Raw genomic sequence first — 27,838 nt, 5'->3', positions numbered from 1 at the left:
GGTTTTAGTCCAATGTGAACGTTTTGGATTTTGTGATTTTGTGATGCCTGTGATTTTCCACTAGCTTTAGTTATATTAATCTGTATGGTTTACATACTGCCAGGCTGTAGCCAAAGAATGCCAGAAGATTCAGGAAATGGGGCAGGGAATTATTCCATAACTCAGTTATACTTGTCTATAACTCATCTCTTAAGTTGCAGCTTGTATGTTTTATAAACTAAAATGAAAAATTGGAACTAGTACTTAAACCAAAACAAAACTGAGTGTTTAGAGGTTCACTAGCATAGAAAAATTGCCTTGCTGAAGCATATTATACATATTATACTGCAATACTCAGTCTTTCATTAAGCTTTATCAAGATTTATTTAAATTTTGATGTATTTTCCAGCAGAAAATTACAAAATAGTCTGTGATTTGAGAGAGTCAAGTTCAACAGAAAATCAAAAAGTCACAAAGGTGTAAATGAAGAATTCTGTTTTATACTTTACTACTTATTTTGGCTTTCTTATTTTATAAAAATGGCAATATTTTAATAATATTTTGGGCTGGGATTCCACTTAAACAATGCTTTTGTTCCAGGAGTTTTTTCATTCCATTAATGAATTTTAATTAAATAATTTCTGATATAACAATGAAGCTTTCTATAATTTGACCTACGTTCTTTTGGATATCACATAAAACTATTTTTTTTGTTCAGTATTTTCTAAAAATATATTGACTTGGCATGTTTGGTCTTAATTTTTTCAAGTATATTGTAATTGTCATTCAGATTATATATACTCATAATCAAAAGTGGGGTATTATTATGCATAAGAATGACAAAACTGCCTACAAACAGCAATTTTCTTTCCTGTTATTCAGTCATATGCATACTATCACAGACATGCACTTAAGGTAACTATCAAGGACTTACTTAATACAGTAAATAAAATGAACTTTTACTATGGCAAAATAAATTTCAGCCATAGGTCTAAACAGGAAAAAAAATAAATCCTTGACATTGCCATGCAAAGTAAAACAATATTTCATTTTCTGGTTGCATTCAGTCATATTCACTCTAAATCCAAATACAAATTAAATAAATTAATAAAAAACCTCCAAATAGGTACCATATTTATAGAGATGTTTGTGAGCCAAAAGCTGTGTAATTTTCATTTATTTAATCTTGCTTTCTCTCAGGAAACTGAAATGCACTATAACTTTATTGTAATGTTTATGTTTTTCCATGCATGTATATGCATTTTGCTACAAATTGGGCAACACATTTGGAATCATCTTCTTTATAGTCTTGTAAGTACTTTTATTACTTGTACTCCAATAATGCCGTTCGGTTTCAGTTGAAAGTGGGGAACAAAGATACTGGGAAGAGGCATCTGGCCAGTAGCAGGCAGGAATTTTGTCAAAGGACTCAAGGAGCACTGGTATCCTGAGTCCAGGTATGGGGCCTTTCTCATAAAACCATCCTTTCTCTAGTGTCAATTGTGACAATTCTAAACTCTGATACAGGTCTGTGCTCTAGGAAGATCAAAGTGGCATAATTATGCCACATATGAAGTCAGAGGGTTCAAGCAAAAGGAATAGGGTAATGCATGCTATAAGGTGGACTGTGCCAGGTCAGATATTCCATAGGTCTCCTGTACAGCTCCTGTACAGTCTCAGCTATCTGAAAAGCTAATGTTTCCGCCTGCTGGCAGATCATCTGCAAAAACTTTAATGGTGTTTACCCTTTCCAGAGATGACTCTAGAGGAAATTTTGTATCTTTCTTTCCTAGCCTATGGAACTGAGATCATAGTTTCAAAATGTAAAGCTTTATATTCACTAGGAAGGGTTTTAATTAGGATGGGACATGTGATATTGAAATCTTGAGCCTGTATATTTTATTATGTTATCTGTATCTATGATCTTATTATCTATTATGGATCAATCATCTTTTTTTAAAGAAGAGAAGGAAATATCTAATAAAAAACATTTAGTATTTACAAAATTTCATGGTCATAAAAGTTCACAAAAAATAAATAATAGAAGACAGGGCTAGAGCAGAATTCAGGAGGTCATTTACTCCCATCTGCTTGCCTCCAAAACAGCATCGACTCTTTGTGTGTCTCCTGGACAAATATTTCTTCAAGTTTTCTTTCCCGTGATGGAGATTTCATGACTACTGTAAGCAATATATTCCAAAATTCAAATATTCTTGCCATTAAAAAAGTTTTTCTGTTACCTAGCATAAATCAGCCCTGATGTCATTTAACCCTATTATTTCTTGTCTTACCCACAATGGACCTGGAGAACAGATGCTTGTCTTTATAGCTGTTCTTTAAACCACCTTCTTATTCTCTTCATCTCTAGAATAAACAGCGCCAGTTCCTTCAGTTTTTCTGTGTAGATCGTACTTTTGAGATATTTTGCTGTCCTCCTCTGGTCTTCATCAAGTTGGTCAGTATCTTTTTTGAAGTATGATACCTAGAATGGATGTAGTACATAAACTGTGGTTTTGTCAGTGCCAAACTGAAGAAGGATAATTTCTCATATCTTACAGGTTACAAATCTGGTTATAAGCCTCTCTGTAAAGTTCGCTTTATTTTCTGACAACATTGTGATATTGATAGCTAATATCTATCTTATGTTCCATTGTTAACCCCAGATTTTTTTCTGCAGTTCTGCAAACTAATGTCTTTGGCATCAGCCAATTCTCTCAGTACCATAGAGTGGATTCCGTGAAGCTCAGCTAGCATGAAGACATCTAAGTTATCTATGTCTTTAGCATAAGCAGAGTGTTTACTACATCATCTTTGACATTAGTATACATTGCTAGAGCATAGCGTAAGGGACGAGGCCCAAGTGACTGTGCTGGGAGGTCGGACAATGCCCTGAGAGAAGGCTCCAGAAGTCAGCCATGGGGAGGGGCCTAGTGTCACTTCCCTTGACTGACTGGTGTCTCAACCACTCCTGGAACTGGGGCGAGAGAAGGTTCCAGAAGTCTTGGACTGGGGCCAATAAATAGGGGCGCATACAAACTTCCTGGGGCGCTCTCTACACCGACACACCTCATTGGCAGGTCCGACGCTGGATCCAGGACTGGTGATCTCTCTATCACTTTCCCTCTCTAGCTCTCTCTCTCCCCCCCTCACTTTCTCTTTCTTTGCCCTTAAAACTGCTAAGTAACGCAAGGCCTACCTCAACTTCTCATAAAGCCGCTTAGCTTACGTGACATATTAATACGTAGAGGGTTGACACTTACGGAGTGTTCATTCCATTAAGGTTGATATTCATGTATGGACATCATGTGTTATGTCACCTTAATCCACACCGAGGGGATTTGCGGACCTTAGTCACTCTCCCCTTCTCGTAGGTGGGGCATGACAGCATAGTAAAGACCAATGCATAAAAAAGACCCATTAATGCTTTTAGCCTTCTTGGCTGCATTTGTTGAAAGCTTGCTGTCAACTAACAGTTTTCTTCCTCTTGATTATTACAGAAGTATCAAGAAAAATGATGGTTTCAACTTGTGTGTCCCTTGGTAGTTGTATTTTGGTTTATGTCCCTATATGCTTGTGTTATTCTTTTATTTTTATCCTTAGTTACTCGATTGTGTTCTCACTCTCTGTATGCTTCCTGAGTTTCAGCCAACTGAAGAGCTCATGATTTTGCCTGATTAATCTCTTTCTACACTTCCTGTTCTTCACCCTCAATGACATTTTTGCTTTTGTACTCTTTATGTAATTTTTTTAAGGCTCTGATGACTCTTCTGAACTTCCTCTTTCCTTCTTTCCCATTACATCATGCCTTCTGGTTTCCTGAATTTACATAACAACAATGGATGAATTTCTGACCTGCTACTAGATTTATTTAATTGCTATTTGATACACTGCCATTTAAAAACATTATTGTACTTGTGCAACATCCTGGGCAACCAGCCTTCAAACTGCCCTGACTTATGTTTGGAATCAAGATGATTTCAGCTGCTTTAGGAGGTAATGGCTGCAAAATAAGACCAAAGCCATCTTTGCCAGTTCTTTTCACTGTAAAATTCATTTAACAAACTTACAGAGAAAAAAGTGAAATGCTTAAGAGTATTAAAATATGTCCCTGTAGCTAATTTTGGTTTTTTCCCCACACTGGAACTCTCCTGTGGCTTAAGAAGCCCTAGGATGACCTTAAATACTAATTTTAACAAACATTAGCACCAGCAACTAAGTAGATAACTATTTTCTACCATATTCTGTTGTTGAGGAGCCACCATAACTTGAGATCTTTGAGCAGTGGAGTGGGGGAGAGGCATGCTGTATTTGCATGCGTTTCTGCCAGAAGGTGTCAGAAGGTACTTGAATACTTCAGAAGCAGTGTCCAGCATTCCATGAGATCCTAAGGAAGAATTCCTGAAGGCCTGAGGATTTTTAAATGGAGAAAGATAGGACATTAAACAAGCCAATGAAAAGGGGGACTGGATGCAGCCAAAAGTTTATGTCTTGCATCTTGCTGTGCGTTCAGAATGGACTAACCGATGCATATAGTCATATTTGGAGAAACGTCATCAAATAAGGATGTTTCTAGTATAGTGGTGACTAAACCTAGCACTGTTCAACAGTTTTGTCAGAGTTCTGGATGTGAATATGAAGTCACTCTTGAAAACCAGAAATGGCAAAGTATTTGGAATAACAGGACAGGCTCTCAAAGGCAGATCTGAATTGCTTGGCAGGGTGTCTCCATTCAGATCAAATGTGCTTCACGATTCCCAGGTGCAAAATTAAGTAGATGAGAACACAAAATTCAGAACATGCCTGTACAGTGGGGGGCTGTCTTCTGGAAACAGTTACTCTGAAAACTTTAGAAGTTAGCATGCAAGCAACTGAGCAGTTGCTCAGTACTTCTGTGGCAAAGACAATGAATGCTCTTTTTCATAATCAGGAGCAGTGAGTAGGCTTAGGAAAGTAAGGTTGACTTCTTATACAGCACTGGTAAGACTGATTTTGGAAGCAGTGGGTCTTGTTCTGGTGTCCAAATTTCCCAAATGTATTGAAAAAAGTGGTGAAGTCAGACAAGCTCATTATTTTAGCAGTAAAGATGATTAGCCTTTAGAATTCCCATTCTTGACGTCTTTAAATCAAGACTGAAGTCATGTCCCAGACAGGTGCAAAGTACGTGTTAGTCAAATGCTAGTTATTTTGTGGTACACAAAAATAAACGAATGAAAACTTAATGACAGCAGTCAAACTAGCTGGGCTAATACTCCTTTTTACATTAAATCTTGATTTACATTTTTAAGAATGAAAAGATAATTCAGCAACCTTCACATGACACCTCTGTAGCTTTCACCGTTCCTGAAATGCCCTTTTCAGTTGTGGAAAGAATACAAAGGCAGGCTCCACACCCTGCCCTACTCTAATGGAGACATTTTATGGGGAAGGTCTCGTAGAGACCTTTTTCTTTTCTTCCTTCCATCACAGAAGGTGAGATTGGACTCACAGATACCAAATGTATATACAGTCTTATCATCATCTAAAACAGCTGCCTTTGTATACATACATTAAAAGTTTTAACTAGATTAATCTGTGCATTATTGTATTATAAAAGTGGTCTGTTAAACACCTCAAAAATAAAAGCAAAAGAAAGACAGGCTTTGCTACACATTCTTTATAGTTCTGTAATTTTCATTTGTGAGCTCTGAGTATCATAATAGAGACATTACACATACATTGCACAGAAGATGTTTTACTGATAGTGTAGCAGTGATACTGTTTTATTTTCATTTAATTTGTGGATATATATGTTATACCACCATATAGGAAGAGAGGCACATTTTAAACTAAATCTGTGTTTAATTTCAAGCTTTAAAATTGATTGTTGATCTGCCAGTAGAGTTTATTTTGCATCCAACATATCAGATTTCAAATGGTATAACAACATGATGCAGATTTTATGTCAACTTAATAGAGAGGTAACTATTTCCATGCATGTTAAAATCTATGCTGTAAGTACTGCAAGACTTATTTAATGATCACTTCAAGAAACAAAAAATAATTGTTGAAACCATCAATAGTATTTCTTATTTTGTAGAACTGATGCTTCAGCACATATGAAAAATATTTTTTGTGGTTTTACTTTAAAAACAGTTCAAGTGGTGTGTGCATTTTTGAAGCCAAAAAAATAAAATGCATATATGTATTTTATATACAGTTCTATTTTTTATTTAATATAAGAGAATTAAAAGTTGTTTATTTTTTAAAAACCTGGTCCATATTAAATGTCGTATGCCAACCATTATAACTGTAAGATAAGTGAATTATTAATTACTACATTATGTATAGATGTAATTTCACTGTAGGTGAAGCACTCCTCAAAAGAAGAGACATCACTTGTCAGTTTAGCAATATACTTCTTATATTATGTAAAATAATAGAGACAAGTTTTCTCTTTAAACACCTGTTGCAAAATTTTTATAATGCAAAGCAAAGTGAATCTCAAAGTCTAAGCTGTATGAAAAGACCACAAACTTCATAAAAGGACAGCTGGTGGTCCTTTTGAGCTACAGAATATTCTGTGTAGTTTTGGAATTATATCTTACGGATTTTTAAAAAAATCATTTAGATTTTGATATGTGTGGGTAAACTGATTTCTCTAGGAAAACATTTGAGAAATTGCTACAGTATTTTATTCCTAACGACATATTTTACAAAATAGGTCAAAATATGTTCTTAAAGCTAGACACGTTTCATTTTCTTCTGAAGTCAAGAAGATAACGATGATTAAAAAAAGGTAACATGAAAAAATTGTAGGAATCTTCCTTTAGGACACTATATGTTGCAGATGTTAAAAGATCACCTTTATATTTAAACAATTTTCTGTGAGGAAATTCTGTGGATATCTATTGTTACAAGAAATTTAAGTAAAAATTAGCTATGAAGCTCCATCCACATACACTTCATTGATTAGCAGAAGTGTTTTGTCTGATGTAAGTTACTGATCTGAAACTTTATCAAGTACTTTTCTCACATTCCTTTTGGATGTATTATCTGACTTGTGATTCTCTACTACATTTATGGTATCTGTTAAAGAGCATGTTAAATTTAAAGACTTTTTTCTGTATTTGTCTTACTGCTTCTGTTTACATTTAAGACAGAGGCTGCAAAATGCTATGTTTTTGTTAGATCTACTTGTTTCATATTAGCAAACATTACTCAGTTTTTCAATATTCTGTATTTCAGTATGATGTGCACAGTTGAGCACGATATTTTCCTCTGGAAAGCGTTGGCTCAAAGTCTTCTACAGTTTCAAAAGTGTCATTTGAAAGAGGTGGACTTGGGCAGCACAGTTCAGATCTGGATGGGAGCCAAAGCTTCCCTGGAATTCAGAGGCACGCGGGAGGTGGATACTGTAGTTTGATTTACTAGGTGCTCTAAGTTGTAACTTCCACATTAGCACCAGTTGGCATTGCTCATGCACTCCAGCTTCTGTTGCAGCTACATGGTAGATCAGCCCTCCTAATTTCTGTGCAGCTGGGTTCATACCCAACTTGATTAATAGTATATCTATATTATACGTTCAAAAGAATCCATTGTTACCTTATGGTTTAACTTTCTGCATACCACAGGGTGTATTCTTTGATCTTTTTCTTGCTTTTAGTCTAGTAGCTGTGACTGAAATAGAGCTTATCTTTTAGAAAAACATCCAGTCTTGACCGAAACATTTCCACTGCTGGAAAACTTATCATCACTCTAAGTAATTTCTTCCAAAGGATAATTAACCACACAATGGAAAACTTGCACTTTACTCCTCATCTAAATTTTAGTACCTTTAACTTCAAATCATCAGACCTCTGTGCTAGACTGTAGAGCTCTCTGTGATCACGTTCCTCTTCCTCATAGATTTATTTATTCACTATGAATAAATCATACCTTAATTTACTTTTTAATAAACTGAATAGTGCTTCTCATGGTCTGTCTTAATGCAGCTATTTTCCAGGCTTACAGTCATTTTTATTTCTCTTCTCTGAATCATCTCCATATTTTCACTTTCCTTCTAGAACTGTAAAAAGGAAAATTAGACACAGAATTTCAGTAATAGTTGCACAAGTGCCTGAAAAGAGATAATACCTATGTTCCTATTCAGTACTTTCACTTACACATCCCAAAATTCATCCTTTTAATCAAATGTTATACTGTCATCTCAAATTGATATTCAACATCTCAAATCTTTTTATATGCTCTGGTTTCCAGAATAGAAGTCCTCCATTGAGCTATACCCTTTTTCATTATTTGTAAGTGTATGACCTTAAATTGGGCAGATCAAAAGACAGTGTATCCCAATAACCTGACTGCAACAGGAGGGGAGACACAATAATCGGGATGGAAGTTTTCTGTGGTTAAAGCTCATCTTTTGCACCCCAGATGTCCTGACCTCTGATTTCCACAAATGTGGGAAACTTGACTGCATAACTTACAGTAGTGTGAAACTCTGTTGATATTCTACCAAGGCAGAAGAAACCCAGGACCATAAATGAATGCCCAGAGCAAAGTAAGAACAGGGCAAACACACAGCTTTCTAATACTCTCCAAGCCCCCACCTGTTTTTAGCTCAGGGAGCTGAAAATTGAATGAGATTTTTATGTTTTTACTGACCTTCAATGAAATTTTTTAGCTTTCATGGAATCCTTTCACAACTAGTTCCACTAGTCTGTTGCCTCATTTGAAGAACCAATTCCCTTTATTTCTTTTTATCCTGAATCCTCTTATACCTCATTATTAAAAGAGATTATATCTGTATTAAAAGAGACATTGGACAGTCAATCCCTATCTATCCCACTCAATGCCATCCCTAACGTTGTAGACTTCTATCATATCCCTTCAGGCATCCCTCTTCTAGACTGAAAAAACCTTGGATTATCTTTGCTGCTCTTCTCTGAACCTTTTCCAGTGCTATAGTAACCTTCCTGAAACTGAGGCTGAAGAACTGCGTGAAGTTTTTAAGGTGAATGTGAACCATGGATTTATACAGTGGTATAGTGACATTCTCTGTTCACTATTTTTTTCCAAATAACTCCTAATATTCCATTTGCTTTTTGATTGCCATCTACCCTAACCAACTGCCATCTACCCTGACCCCAAGGTATCATTTCTAATTTTTAATGGTCAGCTGAAAACCTATCATTTCATCTATGGAGTTAGGATTGTTTTTTCTGCTATGCATCACTTCGCATTTTCTCATTTGCTATTTTACTGCCCTCTTAGTTTTAGTAAGTTCTTTAGCAGTTTGTCACAACTGACCCTGAATCATAATATCATCAACAAACTTTGTCACATAACTAGTTCTTCCTTTTTTCAGGGTGTTTATGAGTATGTTGAATTGCACAACTTCAACACAGATCCGTGGAACTCCACTAAATCACACCCCTTTATTGAACCAACTGTTTGCTCTTATTCCCAGTTTCCTATCCTTTAGTCACTCTTTTCAATCCATGCAATGACCTTTCCTCTTATAATATAGTGGCTTAGTTTCTTTAAAAGGTATCAAGGAGGGACTTTGTCAAAATCCTTATGGAGTCCAGTTAGACATATCAACTAGATCACCATTGCCGTGAGCTTGGTAAGTTTTGTAAGGTAGGACTTCTCTTAACAGATCCATGGTGACTCTAAATATATCATATTGTTGCAATAATATCATATTTAGACAGATGTCTGCTAATTCTGTTCTTTATTACAGTCTCCTAATTTGTCCAGCACAGATATTTGGCTAAAAGGCCCTGGATAACACTTGAACTCGTTTCAAAGTTGACATCACATTTGTTGTTTCCCAGGACATTGGTAACAGGGCAGTTTGAAGCAAGAAGATACATGCCACTTCTACTGAATCAACTATTTTACCCTGTTTCCTTTATAACTCAGTTGAATACTATCTAATAATGGCAGTTTGTTGTTGTTCACAATGTCAGGGTTTTTTTATAAAAACTTTCTACAGTGACTTCAGTTTCAGAAAAATCCTCTGAGATGTCCTCCACAACGGAAGATTCCAGTTGGAATCTCTTTGGTTTCTTCCAGAGTGAACACCAATGCAAAGAATGCATATAGCTTCTCTGAAATGTCTGTGTCTTCACTGTGTGTTCTTTTGCTATCTGCAAACACTCCTACAAAACTCACAATACTCGACTGCCTCATTTACTAGTCCATTCACAGCAAGCCATATTAGTAATTTGTCACCTGTGCTATTCACTCACTTCAATCTATATGCCATTTGCAGACTTTATCAATAATTCCATTTCTTACTGTCTGCGTTACTTAATACCATAGAATCAAAATAATCTAACATATTTCTTCTCTAGTAGTAGTTTTACTAGTACTAGTAGAAGAGATTAAGTTTTATATTAAATGCACATTACACATTTGCTAATTATTTGCTTTATTTTAGGGAGGTAATCCAACAGCTACTGTAATTGCATTGTGTTCAATGAGAGATTTCAATCTGGCTCAAGAAACTTGTCAGCTGGCCATCAGAGACATTGGATGTCTTGAAGTGTTAATTAATTTACTAGACACAGAAGAAATTAAATGTCAGGTAAGTAGCTTTGTCGAATAGAGCAATGAATATGCCTTTTCTATTAGAATAGTTTTTCAATTTTCAAAGTTATATACTATAAATAAAATTGATTTCTTTCTTTTCTCATTTCTGTATTTTCTCAATTTCAAGGATTTTTTAGAAAAAAATCACTTTCTTTGACTTTCAGTTTCCTTCTTCTGATTCAATTTAAAAGATAAAATGTTTTAGATAACCCAGCATTTTCAGGAATTTTTCTGTTTATGTATACTTAAATAATGTTTAACTTCTGTTGTCTTCCATTATTTAGATTGGTTCATTAAAAATCCTGAAGGAAATTAGTCAAAATACACTGATCAGACATGCAATTGCAGATCTTGGGGGCTTACAGATCATGGTGAAAATACTGGACTCTCCAGATAAAGATCTAAAATGTTTGGCAGCTGAAACAATTGCTAATGTTGCTCGATTTAAACGAGCGCGAAGGACAGTAAGGCAGCATGGAGGAATCAAGAGATTGGTAAGCAGACATTAAAATTTGTACCCTTGTCATATGCATATTTTTGTCCAAAAAATGTGTCAGATGTTGTATACATGATTCTTGTGGTAGTGTTTGCCATCATTAAAAAGCGATATAATATCAAACTTCCCTGTAGGTAATTAAAAAAAATGGATTTTTTAGGTTGGGCTGTTGGAATGTATTTCAGTGGGATCAACCAGTCTAACACCATATCAAGCAAAAGATACTGAAATAGCACGCTGTGGGGCTTTGGCACTCTGGAGCTGCAGCAAAAGCATCAAAAATAAAGAAGCAATCCGTAAAGCTGGTGGCATTCCATTATTAGCTAGATGGCTCAAATGTTCACATGCAAACATCTTAACCCCAGTAGTGGGGACACTACAAGAATGTGCCTCAGAGGTAAGTAAACACATATAGCTAAGTTATTTCTAATCATTAAAACAATTAGCTACTAAAAGGAAGCATTACGTTTGACTGTCACTTCAACCAGGGCAGTTATCCCATCAGCAAGTAGATGCTTTGTGTGGACAAACTGGTTTTGAGAAAGTCACAGCTTGTGATGAAGTAAAGACCACATTTTTTATTTAAAAGGCTAGGAGTGGTTTGTGAAAGAAGATATATAGAATTGAAATCCTTAATCAGTTTCATTTTTTTCTCATTTTTTTCATCATACTTGACAAATTTGGCAACTTAAGATGCTATATTCTGGTTAATCAGTACATCTAAATTCTACAAAGCTAACCTGCACATGCGGCCAGGAAGATCCAATGCAGTGCAGGGCAGCGTGGTTTACAAAGTCCTTATGAATTGGGTAAGATGGTGTCTGATTGCAAAAAGAAGGAAGGAATATATGTGATTTTTCTACAGGTTTCGTTGGCAGGTTTCACAACTTTGAGTATATTCCGTTTTTAAATTTGAAAATAAGTATTTTTTACCATTACCATATAAGATGAGTGGTTATTTCTCCATTTGTGGAATCATATTTGAAATTAAGGTGCATTAGGTCAAAAATATACATAAGTTCTCTTGGTGAATTTGAGACATGGAAGACATTTTTCAAAAGATTTTACATTATAAAACACTTTGTATTTTCAAAATTAGCTTCTTGAACTACACAGGTTTATGCATGCTCCACAAGACAGCAACCTGGCAGATATTAGCTTCAGTAATTCTATATTGAGAATGTGAAGTTTTTGAGGGTTTCTTATCTGGCCAAATTTGGAAATAACACTAAATGCATCTCTTACACAGATGTGTCCCCTCTCTTAAATAATGGTCCCCTGTTACATGCCTGTGGGTTAAAATTTGGAAGAAAAGATCGCTAAAAAATTTTAATTCTAAGAACATGTTTTTCTATTATGTCTAGTGTTATTAACTGTTAATATACAGGATTTAAAAGATGCAGTTTATCTTTTTAGCCAAGTTACAGACTTGCAATAAGGACAGAAGGAATGATTGAGAACCTTGTGAAAAATCTGAGTAGTGAACATGAGGAGCTTCAGATGCATTGTGCAAGTGCCATATTTAAGGTAATTGTATTCCAACCCAAACTATTCTATGATTCTATGATTATTATAATCAGTAGCTCAGAGACAGGATTAGCCCTTTGTTTTCATGTGGTTGTCAGTTTTAATATTTCTTAGTTTTACTATTTCTCTAATGTGTAAGAAATTATAAGAATGTTGATGGTCTTTGGCTTAATTCTTATGAAAATATTTTAGCTGCATATTTAATGTTGTAATTTAGTTCCTACTTGCTCTTCTTGTGTGCAAGCCCTAAATTGCATAGGTAACCAATGGAGAGAGGCAGGGCATACTGTGCAAAGAGCTGCTTTGTTTTTTTATGTTTGTTTGCCCACAAGGTGCACAATGTGACAGTATAAGCAGTGCTGCATATACAGTAGAGGTTTACTGTCAAACTCTCTTAGTGAGTTGTTAGCATAGTCAGATACTTTAATAAAACATTTATGTTTTCTTCCGTGTTAGTTTTTTCTAGTTACAACATAATACACCTAGCTTTTGAAGACATCATTTTACACGTTTTACATAATATATATATTTCATTTTTTTGTATAGTGTGCAGAAGATAAAGAAACACGTGACCTGGTTAGACAGCATGGAGGTCTACAACCGCTATCTGTTCTGCTTGGTAACTCTGAAAACAAACAACTTTTAGCAGCTGTGACAGGAGCAATCTGGAAATGTGCAATGAGTGGAGAAAATGTGTCAAAGTAACAATTTAATTTTACAAACATTTATTACATTATCATGTTTTGATTTTATGGGCCTCTATTGTTTTCAAAATTGTTATGTCATGATTCTTCAAAACCATACTTTGTAATCGGTTGGGCTTTCAACTTAGGTCTTATAGTACTTAAAAAATTGCCACCTGACCTCAGCAGGGTACAGTGGAAACAATGTTAAGTTCCTAGAATCTTAAAAGTCAATGGGGACAATTAGTGCCTCTAAAGGCCTCTAAAGGTTAAGATATAGGACACTGAGTCAGGAGGTGTACTAGCACATACTAAACGTTTGACACGCAGGCGTATCTGATGTCCCCACTCTTCTCTATAGCTTACAAACAGGAACCACTGCTGCATGGTAGAGAGAGTAGTTAGCACACTTAGCTTTAACGTTTTACGTCAAGAGAGACAGAGAGCAAATTATCTCATTCTAAGGTAGATATCTAATACACATTAGGTCCACCTACTTTAGAAATATACTGGAATCTGGGATAATTAGCCTAGATGCCTCTCTCCTTGACTACAGAAGGGGCTCAGAAAAGCTGAGTCTGATCACCCAGCTTCTAAATGAGTGGAATTAACTGATGAGAGTCCTACCATAGGTACCTACAACCTCTCAGTATCAGAGTTCTGAGTGGTTATCTGAGAATGTATCAGCAGGAGTTATCACCCTCCACCTTTCATGGAACAGCTTAATGATTGAGAATACTCGACCCCCTCATCTAGAATTCATTTATCAGATTCATGCACCTTACCTCAAAAAAAAGCTTGCTCCACTGGAGTATGTGCTAGGCTTCCTGCTGAAGTTACGCTGCTCCGTACCGAGGAATGTAAGATTCATAGGCTGGAAGGAGTATCAGTAAAAGGTAACCTCTTCCTGCAGCCCAAATTTTAATGTACTTTGCTGGACAAGCAGATATGATAGATAACTGCTGGATAAAAATCAGAAAGAATTCCAGTAGTAAGGGTTTACAGTCTGGCTTTTTACTGTCCTAAATGAGCTCCCAAACTGTTGGTATACAGAGCCATGGTCTTTACATACTCTACTGCTGTCCTACTGCTTTTTGCATTCTTGATTGCACAGTAACCTGGCTTTTCAGAAGGGTATACCCTTCTTTTCTGTGGGCTTTGGGTATCTACACAGAGGCAGCCTGGTTCTGGATCAATCAGTGATGAGATGGACCGAATGGCTCTCTCTATACCAGTAAACCAAACAGGGCCAAACCTTTCAGGGTTCAGGCACCATGTTATGATTATCCATACTGTTTAACTGCTAGCACAGTCCCTTACACACAGTTTGGCCTGTGCCAGCAAGTGCTCTCCCAAACAATGCCCAGACGCTCCTTGGGAACAGTGCAGGCAACAGATTGTTTCCATTAGGCAGAATGGGTGAGGCCACCCTGAATTGTGAGGATAAGAGATTTTAGCCATATGGATGCTATGTTGTGCTTCTTGTCCTCAGGGCTAGAGAATGAGCCATGGCCTGTTTTATTTATTAGTATAGCTGTAGCCAATAATTCTGTCCAAATGCAAAGAGATTTCTGCTGGGCTACTCACATATCTTTGGCAAGTGCTTGATGCTCCATGAAGGTTACTAGCCAGGCGCAGCTCCAGACTTGAGCTGAATTCATGTATTATGTAGTGCTGAGTCTGAAGCAGTAAACCCCATCCAAACTCAGGATCGGAGGGCACTACAGAATGAGGAGGGAGGATAATATGAAAACACATAAGTAGATCTGGAGGGATTAGCTTGAGTCTGGCACGAAGCTAGAACTAACAAACCCTCCTGGTTCCTGCAGGGCCACTTAATTATCTTAGAACTACTCCACAGTATTTCCTATACCTGCAGTATGTTGCTGAGATGATGTGCTGACTCAACAATGAGCTGATGCAGGTGCCTGGGCCTGACTAGCTCAGATTCCAGTTTGCGTGCAAGCAGCCGTACTGCTTCTGGACACAAGATGGCCTGAGCCAACAGCTCTGTCAGAGTGTAGCCTGCCCATCGCAGAGCCAGCTCATATAGTTCCATCTGTGAAGCAGTTGATATGCAACACAGATAAAGTAGCCAGAGAAAATAAGGTTGGTTTTTTTTTAATTGGTTGCTTGCTTTGTTGCTCTTTTTTTCATGCTGTTGATGTTTTCTCTTGAAAAAAATTTATAGGGAAACTTCTAAATTATAGTGAACAAAGAGAGGAAGATTCCTCCCTTAAGGAAAGGGTTGAATCATGAAAAATGAAAGTTTCTCATTTCTCAGTTGCTTTAATTGTTATACTGATAAACCAGCTTGGAAAGATTAACTTTTATTGAAACAGTTCTAGTTCTGCCATCAAAATCTCAAAAATAGTAATTTTTTTGTATGAAAGAAAAGCCACATGTATAACTGATTCCTGGAAAATACAGAGTATTTGTAGTTCAAGTAGACATTTCCAGAAGCTAGGGGCCATGGGGGAAGCACAAATGAGAACTCTCTACTCTCAGAGAAAGTATCTCTTTAGGGAAGAAACTATATGTATTTACACAAAGTTATAAATCAAAGTATAAGTATTCAATAATATACAGGTTAGATCTGGCTTGGTATACCAAGTGGAGTTGTCAAGGTGTATCATAGAAAATGTATGAAAGGAAGATACAGTATTTGTTAAGTGTGAAGAATCTTCTAAGTTCTGAACAAAATGAACTTAGAAGACAACCCCAGTACTGAGGAGTAAAGTCCTGTTCTGAAAGATGAACTTCTGAGGTTTAGCATGCATCTGTTCGTAGGATGGGACCTCCAGGATTTTTAAAAACATATTTTTGATTTTCAGTACCAAAAGTGCTATGAAGAGTGAAGGAAGTTTTAATATAGCAGTCAACTCAAACTTCTGTCAATTTATTACTTAATTTCAAAATGGAATCTAACATAATACAATAGAAATGTACTAGAACTATAGGTCTGACCTTAGGAAAACGCACTTATTAGGCCTGAACTAAGTATAGAACTGGTCAGGGCAAACCCTCTAGAGGCTTAACATTTAGTGAAAAGTAAGGGTGATCCTTTGGTCCGGAGAGGTGGAAGAGGGTCTGATATACTACTGCTATAGCTATTGTTAACATGGCAGGAAAAAGCACTGGAAGTTAGGGTGCCACAGTACTTACCAGTCTTCCAGTATGTTTTCAGCTATTTATAGACGTTGCACCCCCATGTCAAATTTTAAAAAACTCTCAAACTACTCTGCAGATTCCTAGATAGCTAAATTAAAGAAATGTGTTTAAAAAGGTAGAGTAAGAAGTTATGCTGTGTGTCACACTTTCAAGAACTGATTGAAGTGGTTTACCTGTATTGTGATTTCTTCAGCCAGATACTTTACATACAGAAATTAAACATTATACTTCAATTATAATTATACTTTAATTATAAAATTAAACTTATAACATTAACATACTGAAAATAACAACTTTGATTTTATTTCTATATTTTAGATTTCGCGAATATAAAGCCATAGAAGCTTTGGTAGGACTGCTCACTGACCAGCCTGAAGGGGTTCTTGTAAATATTGTCGGAGCACTGGGAGAATGTTGCCAAGAGCCAATAAATCGAACTATTATCCGTAAATGTGGTGGAATACCACCTCTAGTGAAGTTACTTGCTGGAACTGATCAGGCACTACTTGTGAATGTCACCAAAGCAGTGGGAGCTTGTGCAACAGAACCTGAAAATATGATGTAAGCTATTCATATTCATAGCATTTTAAATACTGAAAAAAAAATTTTTTTAGTACTTCTGGCACAAATATAGTCAAGCCTAATCTGACTTAAAAGGATATTTTACTTGTTTTCCACAGGGCTGTGTGGGTTAGTTCCATCCTACTGTAAAATGTGCTATATATATATATAAAAAAAATTTCATTAAGGAAGTATATAGAATGTAAAGCTTTTATATTTTGGGGGAAATCAGATAAACCCTTAGTAAATTGATCTTTATTAAAGTTTGAATTCAGAGTTACAGAGCACCGTTTTAAAGTGCTGTATGATAGGTACCTGTTTTGCCGTCTCCTTTTACATCTGTTCTCAAATAATAAATAATAGCCTAAATTAGAGAAAGTAGTTCCAAAAGGAAATGTGCACATTTACTGTCATGAAAAATAATTCAAAAATTTTTAAAAGAGTATTATTTGTATTTCATCTGTCTTGTCCCTCTCCATCATTCCTTTTATGAACTCAGACTTTTTTTTGACCCTTTTCTTCCCTCTTATTCCTTTGCAAAAGCAAAGAAAAAGACTGTCTTTTTACTGAGAGAGTTGCTGCTCTCTTTGGTTTTGTGATGTAGATTTGTACAGCTTACAAAGATCTTTGAGTTTTATGATTAAGTGTTCCAGTTAAATGTTGGGGTCAGCATTTACTGTGCTTACTGTTCCCTTACAGGGAGGGATATTTACCTCAAGATTCTTGGCATGTTTCCCTCCTTATAGATAAGAAAGGTCAGAAAGAGAGTTTTATTAAGCTCCTCCTGTTCTGATTTGCATAATTCACTTGATATTCATATAACAGTGCAGGGAATTCTTTTCCTGAATAGGGCTTTTGTTTTCATGCTTTGGCTGTCACCCAGTGGCAAAAGGCTAGATGGTACACAACTATAAACATGGGTTGTATGAACAGTTAGCCATGTAGCATAAAAGTATACATAAATGAAATCACTTTCATGACATAGCTCACTAAAATCAGCCTTTAGAGTAATGTATTAACCTATTAGAATTAACATTGTAAATCAAATGCCAATAAATATAAATTGATATTTATAAAACCACAGACATACTCCAGTACTCAGGACTATCACTTGTAGTATCCAGTATGGATAGCTTCATACTGGAATGTGGTCTGTATAAGCACCAAAAATAACACAAGTTGCTGCTAAAATTATGATGAACAAAGTCCATCTTGTTTTTAAGAAGGAGAGAGTACAGATTGGGACAAAATTTTATGGAGTTTGCAAAGAGTGGACAAAGGGATCAAATGTCGAATTTGGTTCATATGAAAAAATTCTCTATTGAAGGTTCTCAACTTTTAAAATGTTTTTTAAAATATTTTCAAACATTAGAAGTAAGCAAGATCTTAGATCAAGAGTGGAATATACTTTTTACTACTACAAAAAACACGTTACACAGAAATGTGACATGTACCTGATGTATCGTGCTATTTAGACTTGTAGTACTAGGAGAGAGAATGCTGCTATCTTTTCCCAAGGTGTGATTCATCCAGGTGTGGATAAGTTTGATACCAATCCAGCAAAATATTTAAAAGCAATGCTTAGTTAAAACATTGACACCAGTGCAACTATTCACATGTTTAAATTATTTGCTTGGTTGAGTGCTTTGCCTCTCACAGGGTTAAGATATTAGATTCCCGCCCCCCCTCAAAAAAAGAAGGACATCCATTCCTCTCCCTTCTCCTCCTCTCAGGCAAGCGGAGCAGGAATTGGAATTGTAGCTCCTCATCCAAACTGCTCTCCTCCTTTTTGGGACAAGTAAGTCACCAAAGACATGAAGGATATACAGTCTGTAGCATCACTTTGTTCCATTTACAGAATTTGGGACTAAAACAATAAGTAGTCTTGTTAGAAACTACTGTGGAGTTCATTCTCTTTCTGTAAACATTTTCTGAAGTTGTTAACCAAAAGGACACATCTTAACAAGGATATGGAGATGTGCTGTAGTGGGTTGACCCTGGCTGGATGCCAGGTGCCCACCAAGCCGCTCTATCACTCCCCCTCCTCAGCTGGACAGGGGAGAGAAAATATAACAAAAGGCTCATGGGTTGAGATAAGGACAGGGAGATCACTCAGCAATTACTGTCTGGACAAAACAGACTCAACTTGGGGAAATTAGTTTAATTTATTACCAATCCAATCACAGCAGGATAATGAGAAATTAAACCAAATCTTAAAAACACCTTCCCCCCACCCCTCCCTTCTTCTCAGGCTTAACTTTACTCCCGATTTTCTCTACCTCCTCTCCGCCCAGTGGTGCAGGGGAACGGGGAATGGGGGTTGTGGTCAGTTCATCACGCATTGTCTCTGCTGCTCCTTCCTCCTCAGGGGGAGGACTCCTCACACTCTTCCCCTGCTCCAGCATGGGGTCCCACCCACGGGAGACAGTCCTCCATGAACTTCTCCAGCGTGGGTCCTTCCCATGGGCTGCAGTTCTTCACAAATTGCTCCAGCGTGACTCCTTTCCATGGGGTGCAGTCCTTCAAGAGCAGACTGCTCCAGCGTGGGTCCCCCACGGGGTCACAAGTCCTGCCAGCAAACCTGCTCTAGCGTGGGCTCCTCTCTCCATGGGTCCACAGGTCCTGCCAGGAGCCTGCTCCAGCGCGGGCTTCCCACGGGGTCACAGCCTCCTTCGGGCATCCACCTGCTCTGGCGTGGGGCCCTCCACGGGCTGCAGGTGGATATCTGCTCCACTGTTAACCTCCATGGGCTGCAGAGGACAGCCTGCCTCACCACGGTCTTCACCACGGGCTGCAGGGGAATCTCTGCTCCAGCGCCTGGAGCACCTCCTCCCACTCCTTCTTCACTGACCTTGGTGAGGTCAAGTGAACTCTGCAGAGTTGTTTCTCTCACATATTCTCACTCCTCTCTCCGACTGCAGTTGCACAGGTTTTTTTTTTCCCTTCTTAACTGTGTTATCCCAGAGGCGCTACCACCATCACTGGTTGGCTCGGCCTTGGCCAGTGACGAGTCCGTCTTGGAGCCAGCTGGCATTGGCTCTCTCAGACATAGGGGAAGCTTCTAACAGCTTCTCACAGAAGCCACCCCTGCACCGCCCCCCCCGCTACCAAAACCTTGCCATGCAAACCCAATACACATGCCAAGATTGTCTTCTAGAAAGAAGCAAAGCAAAGCCCCTTGTAGCCTGTAAGTATATACAGGTGATGAGAACTTCCTATTGCAGTTTGATACTTAGCTGTTTCTGGTCTTCCTGGTTCATCTGGCTGGATCCATATTACGTTCCTTATTTCATAATCACTTATTCCTCAGAATGGCTTGACAGGTTCTAGGAGATCAGTTGTTCTCTACTGTTAGCTTTTCTCCTGGTAAATTTGGCTGGTAGGTCTTAAGGCTTGTTTTCTTTGTCATCTGGTACAGACAAGCACTGTTTAAAGAGTTACTGTTTTAGTTTGGCACTACAGAAATTCTGAAAACTGTGATGATTTTTCTGGTTTCTGCTATCATTGACTTTCATATGTAGTAGAAACCCAGGACAAAGCAGGAAAATTTAAAGGGAGTATCAAGCCCTCATAAGGCTTGAGAATTTTCAGATATATTCTTACATTTCATTAGCTGCATGTGTGTTTAACAATGTGTGGATTAGAGACTAGATATTCAGTTGAGCAGTCTTCTATTTTGAATGTGCTTATACTTGCAGCAGTAGCTATGTGGAAACCATACAGACTGAGTGGAGCTCATGTAGTTTCTGTGAATGATTCAAGAGTATGTAATGAAGAGGATGGGATTAATGTAAGAAATAAAAAAAAAAAGAGAGTGTTTCATAAAACAGTGCAGTTAACTTCTGAGGGAAACATGGTATGTTTATCATGTGTTCCATGGAGGAACATATATCATATGTTCCACTGACAAAGAGAGAAGATTAGTAGATTGGCATAGGTGAATCTAGAGCTTCTATATGTCTTTTATATATTTTATCTCTGTCATGTTTCCTAGTTGACACTTTAACTTCTACAACTACTGAGTGGAATAGTGTTACTTTTCTGCACCAAGCCTTTACTTTAAGGCAACTTCAAGCAATTAAGTGATTCTTATTGACTCTATTGAGCTATGCAAAATAAAGAGCAGCAGCCAGCTTCTCTCACAGCAAAAAATAAGTTGACTTTTCTTAAAACAGCATAACTATGTGACTGAACTTCCTTACTATTATGTGCACAGTGTGAAGCTGTTCTCCATACTCATTCTGCTGCACAGCCACTGACAGAGATGCTGCTGCACATCTTCTAGGTACATTTGTCTTTTTGAGGAACTTTTTACAAGTTACTCTTTTTCTCTTACTAAAAACAGAGGACTAGTGCGTATTCTTTAACTGCCACTAGATTTTAATTTGCCCTTTTCATTTGAAAACCTATAGATTTCATCTCTAGCGTTCAAAACTGAGGGTTTAGAATCTTATAAACTAAAATGTACAATTATTTTAGCCAAACAGATGGAGTTTGAGTCATTGGTATATAATACTATTTATCAAAGCAGTCCACAGCAACTAGTGAAAGTTTTAAGAAACATGCTAAATTGTGGTTTCAAAAAAGACAAGATTACATTCTGACAGAATTAAACCCTGTAATCTTACCAGTGAGCACAATATAGAGTCAGTATAACTTTGTTTATTTACATTTGTATTTGTGGTCTAAATTGGTAGGCAATTAAACTAGACTTCTCAAAAGTTCTGGCAAATAACACTGTAACAGAAAAAGATGATAGATATGACAAACAGATGTCTAGGCTGTGTGTATGCATGTGTGTTTAAGCAATACATGTTGAAGTTTCTACTGGAAATGTTCAATATTCAGTTTGAATTTGAAAGAGAAGTACTATTTCAGATTAACAGCTTTGCCAGTTTCAGATATATAAAAAAAAACCAAAGTAAATTTCTAGAATTGTAACCCACATCTTGCACAGACATCTCATGTTGTTCAGTGATGTCATGTCAAGGTTCTTAAACGAAATAATGTGAAAAGTCTATTAAACAACTGTTGACTGTAAACAGCCAACAAAAGTAATGAAAAAAATTATCTTGTTAAATTATCGGCACCGATCAAATAGCAAATACCAATTCACTGTAACGTGACATTTTCCAGAGGCTGTCCTAGACACTCCAGTAATCTCTGAATGGGTTTAATTGCATTAAAATTATTTGCCCATAAGACATATTTTATATAAACCATATGTCAGCTGTTCTGTGTGGAAACCAGGAAGATGTTTTGCTCATATACCTTGCAGTTGTCTTTTTGTAGGAGTGATGTCAGCTGCATACCCCTTCATCTCTGCTCTAATCATGTCAGGCCTGCATAGGGGTGCATGATAGGAGCGCCTCTCCACTCCAGCTATTTCTAACTGCCAATACAACTACTTCTGGTTATTTTGAGGAGCAGAATAATTTACACCTTGTTCTAATTTGTATCAGTGATCAAATAAGAACAGTCTACGACAAGCTTTGAATCAGAAGAGGTGGCCGCTGTCTTGGTCCAGGTCTATTGTGAGATGCCTCTGCTATGTTAAGGCATAGAGCAACAATAGTTCAGAATCTGGGCTCTTGCTTCTGAATTCTGCATATTTATATATTGTTATGTACTTATAGTGAAGCACCAGATGGCAATTACCTATAATAAAGTTTACATTTCTACTTTGGGTGACTTTCATGCCTGTTGAGATTTTGACTATTAATTACATACATGTAGTTCAGCTATTCTATAAAGTAGTTAAATATTTGAACTTTAAAATATTAAATACTAAGATTTTTTTATATCAACTAAATATCATATTATTTCAGCTTTTATGAGATTCCCTTCAGCTTTCAAAGGAAATGTTCTGCATCTTTATTAAAAGAACTGTCCTTTAACAGTCCCATGAGTCGTTGTTTAATACAGGTTTAAGTGTTGTTTAATTTTATCATCGTAATGTCAACAAATTATTATAAAATATATCGTTAAGTGACTGTAACCACAGAGTGACTAATGTACTAGCTATGGATGAATACAGAATTGAATGTCAACCAAAGTATTGTGGTAAGTAGCTTTATTACAGCATCCTGCTAATAATGTTATAATAAATTTTGGGAAGAAAATTAGATACAAAAGCTATATACGAAAGCAAATCAGAATATCATTTAGTGTAATGCCATCAGAGCTGAAATTTTCAAGATTACAGATCTATTTTCCCGTCTCTTTCTTTGTTTATTTGTAAAGAAACCTAAATGTGTATTTTTGTCCACTTTAAAAAGGAATTTTGACATAGAAAGGAAACTAATGTCTAAGCACTTTTATAGAGGAAACATTTTTCAGGGCCATTTATTTTAGTGTTCCTTTGCTTTTATAGCAGGTATGCTCGTTTAACACCCAGTTTCTTCATTTGCTATATTGTGCAGTGAAACCATGGAAAGATAAAAATTTGAACTGAGAAAGGATTAGTCACTTGTTTAGCAATGCTTTCTTTAATTGGCAAATATATGTTCTCAGCAAGATGAAAATAAAAGGGTTTGTGCTTGTATGGTGATTACACAATGATAATTCTTCCAGTATGAGAATTTAAGAGCATGTTCTTGTATGTAGAGTTCTTTTCATTTGAGTTAATCTAGTGTAACTGAGAGAAAGCAGTAATCAGTGATGAACAATGCACTTCGGAGATTTGTTTGTTTTGTCCGTACTGTTTTTTTAGTTTGATTTTATACACGTTGAATGGATGGAGGACTACACTTTCAGATATTCTGAGCTGTTCTGCTGGGTGTAAGACAACCGGTCTTTCTGGTCTTCAAGCAAAAGGCAAAACTCTTCTTTAGAAAATGAACCATAGAGTGAGGCTAGTTTACCTTGAAAAGCTGAAGAGAAGACAAGAAAACTGAAAAGAAAATGAAAGTAAACTTTAAATTTAAAAGGAAGCTTTCAAAAAAATAGAAAGGAAAGATAAATCAGCCTAGAGGTTGTTTTTTTAAGTGTGGTGGAAAAAGCTGAGCTCAGTGTTTGGCTTCTATCTCTTGATTTTTATATACTGGTTGGAGCTGGGTCATTTATATTTAGCCCCTCTTGGGAGGAAGTACCTCATGTTGGTAAATGGTCAGTACTCTGCTTGACTAGAAGAAAGATTCATGGGTTGTTTTTTAATTAATTCCAATATAGGAAAAAATTCCTTGTGCTTTCTGAAATGACAGGAAAGTAATGTTAAAATTGCTTAAAAGTGTTGGGAGTTTGGAGGGATTTAAAAGCTTGTTTTGAAGTTTTTACTTAAGTCATCCTTACTATGTTGAACATGTATATGTTATTGTGTAGTTTGTGATCATGCTGTTTTATTTTGATGTGTTAAGATTTCTGAATTTATCCTTTGAATGGTGATTTTCTTTCAATTGATTTCGAGCTGAGTGTGTAAAATAAGCTGTGTTAAAATTAACAGATCTTAAATAACTTAGAGTGTCTCAACCATAGTTTTGTGCAAAAAAGTATTATTTTGAAAAACATTGTTTAACCAGTTTGCATAAAAGCGTTATGAATAAAATCCTTGGTTATTTTAGACAGAGTTCATGTCCTTAATTATTTTTTCTGCTTCAAATGATGGTAGGATTACATACAAAGCTGATTTTATAATTAGTTTAAAAATTTCCTGGCAAACCTATATATCGTGAACACAAATGAGAAGTTTTATGTGATGTTTTTAAGCACAATCTGTATTTAAATTTCTCTTGTATTTACAATTAAAGATGTAGACTAATTTTATACAATTGAATTTTTACTTTTGAGGTTAGAAAATGAAGGTATATTTACTTTTCTTTATCTTCAGCTCATCTGCTTTGCGTTTAACATATCTTTTTGAAAAAAGGCATGTTTGTAAAGGCTATTAAGTTTTGTTTGACCTTCCTTTCCGTTTAAGGTATTCACTGGACCCTAATGTGAAGTTAGGATCGCCAAGCCTGATTGATATGTAAACATAACACAGATGGTGTAGAGATGATTCTGATGATAATTCATTTTTCAGCTAGTCACGAAGATACTTTGATTACAGTGTGTTTAAGTAATTATAACATAGTGTTCTGTGTTAGTCTTGTTGGTAAGGAACACATGGGAAACAAGTTACACGTTATTCGTGCTCAACAAAGGATGCACTGTGGTGTGACCATTTTAATTTCTAATGCTAGATTAGAAACATAGTATTTTAAAATATGTCATAGAGTAAGGTAAATACATTAAGCATAGACTGAATAAAAAGTTAAGTACATAGTTTTGGGCATAAATATTTGTTTTGGAAAGTATTTGTTACTATATGAAAGAAGCCAGTATGCTTGAATTCAGATTTCACTTTGCATGCAGATCATTAAAAAGTCGCATGCTTGCTTTCACATTTATATGAGCTCTAATTGTAATGTAGTTTACTTTATCTTCTATAAGCATTTTGAATGACAGTGCTGAGAAAAAAGTAAACAGCATTAATGAGATTTAGTTAGAAAACATATTCTGTCTTTACATTATTTGTTCACACCCATCTGCTATAGTAAGCAATGTTTACTGACTATGTTGATGGCAATTAGCTGACAGTAAAACACAAGCACTTACATAAAGCAAAACAGTATGTTAAAGAAAATCATACCAATATTTATTAAAGCAGTGTTCCAAACAAACTGATACACTTTAAAATTTAACATTGTCTACTCCATAATTAATTATGTCTTTTTTTGGTCTGTTTCTGCAATAGGATAATTGACCATCTAGATGGAGTTCGTTTGTTATGGTCATTGTTGAAAAATCCTAATCCAGATGTTCAAGCAAGTGCAGCTTGGGCTATTTGTCCTTGCATTGAAAATGCTAAGGTAAGAAAGTATTTAAGTAATAGTTTTGTTATATATATACTCACATATAGTTTTTATATATGGATGATTTCCAGCAATGCTTTGCTGTTCGCTACTTTGACACTCTTTATTTCGTTCTGTTAACTGCTTAAAAACATTGATGTATTCGCTTTTCAAAAGTGAATAGTCCTCCATCTAGCATGCATTATAGTGTTCTGTTTTGCCTTTACAGTGCTTACTGTATTTGGAAAATAGATTTTAATAACTTATCAGGACCTAAACTTACTGCTCCCAAATAAAGCATGCTGAAAATCTGACAATGCTGAAAACAGAAAGCTTCTACTCACAGGCTATGAATAGCACAGGTAGTTGTAGTTGTTCTCCACTATGAGGTACTTCAGCTATGTTTTCAAGAGACGATCATTTGGTTTCAGAGCATATTTCAGACTTGATGCCAATGTAATCCTTAGATTTTCTGCTCAGACTGCCAACAAAAAGTGCCAGTTGTGAATAGTGGTTGTTGTGCAGGTCAGTTGTGCACAGAAGACTGAGCTATTCATTTATTTCATGTCAGTTTCCAAATAGAGATAAAATGGTGAGTATAAGCTGTAAGTCATCTTCAGTGAATTCTTACCACTGACCTGCAGTAAAATAAATGGGGAAGATTTTGTTTCCCATTAGAAGTTTTCTGGAATACTAAGTAGACTTTTGTCCTTAATCCTTGTACAGTAATATCTTCTGTTTCTAATTTACCTCCACATTTAATGCAGCTTTTGCATCTTCTCTCTACTGTACCACAAATACATATCCTTCTACATATCATTTGAGATCCTGACTATGTAAAGAATGGAAATTCCTTCAAAGTGCTAGATATCCATAGCATCCTTTGCAGGCCATGTTTCCTGTTTGAAACTGAGCACTGTATGGTTGCTATTAATTTATATAGATGGATGGATGTAGATACAGATATATGGATGAAAGTATTGTGAGAGCATTTGGTCTTGATTTTTATAACTTGAGCATTTTCTATTTCTTCACAATGATTTCTACAATGGCAGCTTGCTTGCCATTTTTCAAGCATGCTGTTATTCTGAATTATCTTTCCATCTTTTTTTTAAACACATACACTCTAGTGTAATAAAGTTTTTTGTTACTTTATGGGTGTATACATGTCTCATCTGTCAAGATATGACTATACCTGCCTCTCTCTTGAACAATATTGCTATAACTGAATGTTAAAATATTACTTTATCTCAGAACTGAGGTAATACTTATTCTGTGTAAGACCCTGCAACCTGTAGTGCCAGAGTAGAACTCCACATTGCTAGAGCTTCCACTAAAAGCACTTTTTCAGAAACTAAAGGGATAGAGGACAGCTACTGAAATTATAGACTACATGGATTTTTTTCTTGTATTTTTCCCCTGGGTATTTGATGAGTGTAAGCTATGTACATCCTTAGTGTAGCCATCCTCCTTTCATCTCTCTTGGCTGCCTGCCCAAATGCTAATCTGTGACCCCACAAAGAGTTCTTTGTGTGAGACTGAGGCAGAGTGGCACACTGAAACAAACCTACCCATAATACCCTTTCCTCTGACACTGAATGGAAAGAAATATGTATAAAGCAGCGATTATAGCCACACTGTGGAAGTGCAGTAACTATTTCTATCTAAACAAATTTTTGATTTTTTTATTCAAAGTTAATAATATTCAACAATTTACACGATCTTCCAAGAAGCACAGTCTGGTTTATGCAGTGCTTGATTCAAAAGCAGAAACAATTATGAGAGTTTAAAAGGATTATGTGTGTTCTGGCTTTTCCAAGCCTGTACTTGGGATTGCAACCATGTTTCACATAGCTGTGAGCTTAGAATCTGGATTTGTTTTCTTTTTGTGTTCTTTTGTGGAAGCTGTAGTGGTTCTTTTCTGTAGTGTGGAGGTTCATAGATGAAATAGAACTTGTTAATAGTATCAGAAACAAATTTTTGTAACAATGTAGTGCAGCATCCATTTTTCTGCACAG

General features: G+C 36.2%; 1 protein-coding gene across 2 annotated transcripts in view; it reads left to right on the top strand.

Annotated features, from left to right (window-relative positions):
• ODAD2 (outer dynein arm docking complex subunit 2) overlaps window positions 1-27,838 on the top strand; it is a 92,957-nt gene that overhangs the window by 24,225 nt on the left and 40,894 nt on the right. For both annotated transcript variants that reach the window (XM_076332359.1, XM_076332358.1), the window contains exons 10-16: window positions 10,400-10,546; window positions 10,836-11,045; window positions 11,208-11,444; window positions 12,464-12,574; window positions 13,121-13,275; window positions 16,747-16,989; window positions 25,724-25,838. In XM_076332359.1, the coding sequence (XP_076188474.1) occupies window positions 10,400-10,546; window positions 10,836-11,045; window positions 11,208-11,444; window positions 12,464-12,574; window positions 13,121-13,275; window positions 16,747-16,989; window positions 25,724-25,838 (1,218 nt within the window). The remainder of the gene's footprint in view (window positions 1-10,399; window positions 10,547-10,835; window positions 11,046-11,207; window positions 11,445-12,463; window positions 12,575-13,120; window positions 13,276-16,746; window positions 16,990-25,723; window positions 25,839-27,838) is intronic.

This window comes from Aptenodytes patagonicus, chromosome 2 (assembly GCF_965638725.1).
Source record: "Aptenodytes patagonicus chromosome 2, bAptPat1.pri.cur, whole genome shotgun sequence".
In the NCBI taxonomy this organism is placed as follows: Eukaryota; Metazoa; Chordata; class Aves; order Sphenisciformes; family Spheniscidae; genus Aptenodytes; species Aptenodytes patagonicus.
Note: the sequence above shows the minus strand (reverse complement) of the source record. Positions and strands in the feature narration are given on the sequence as shown.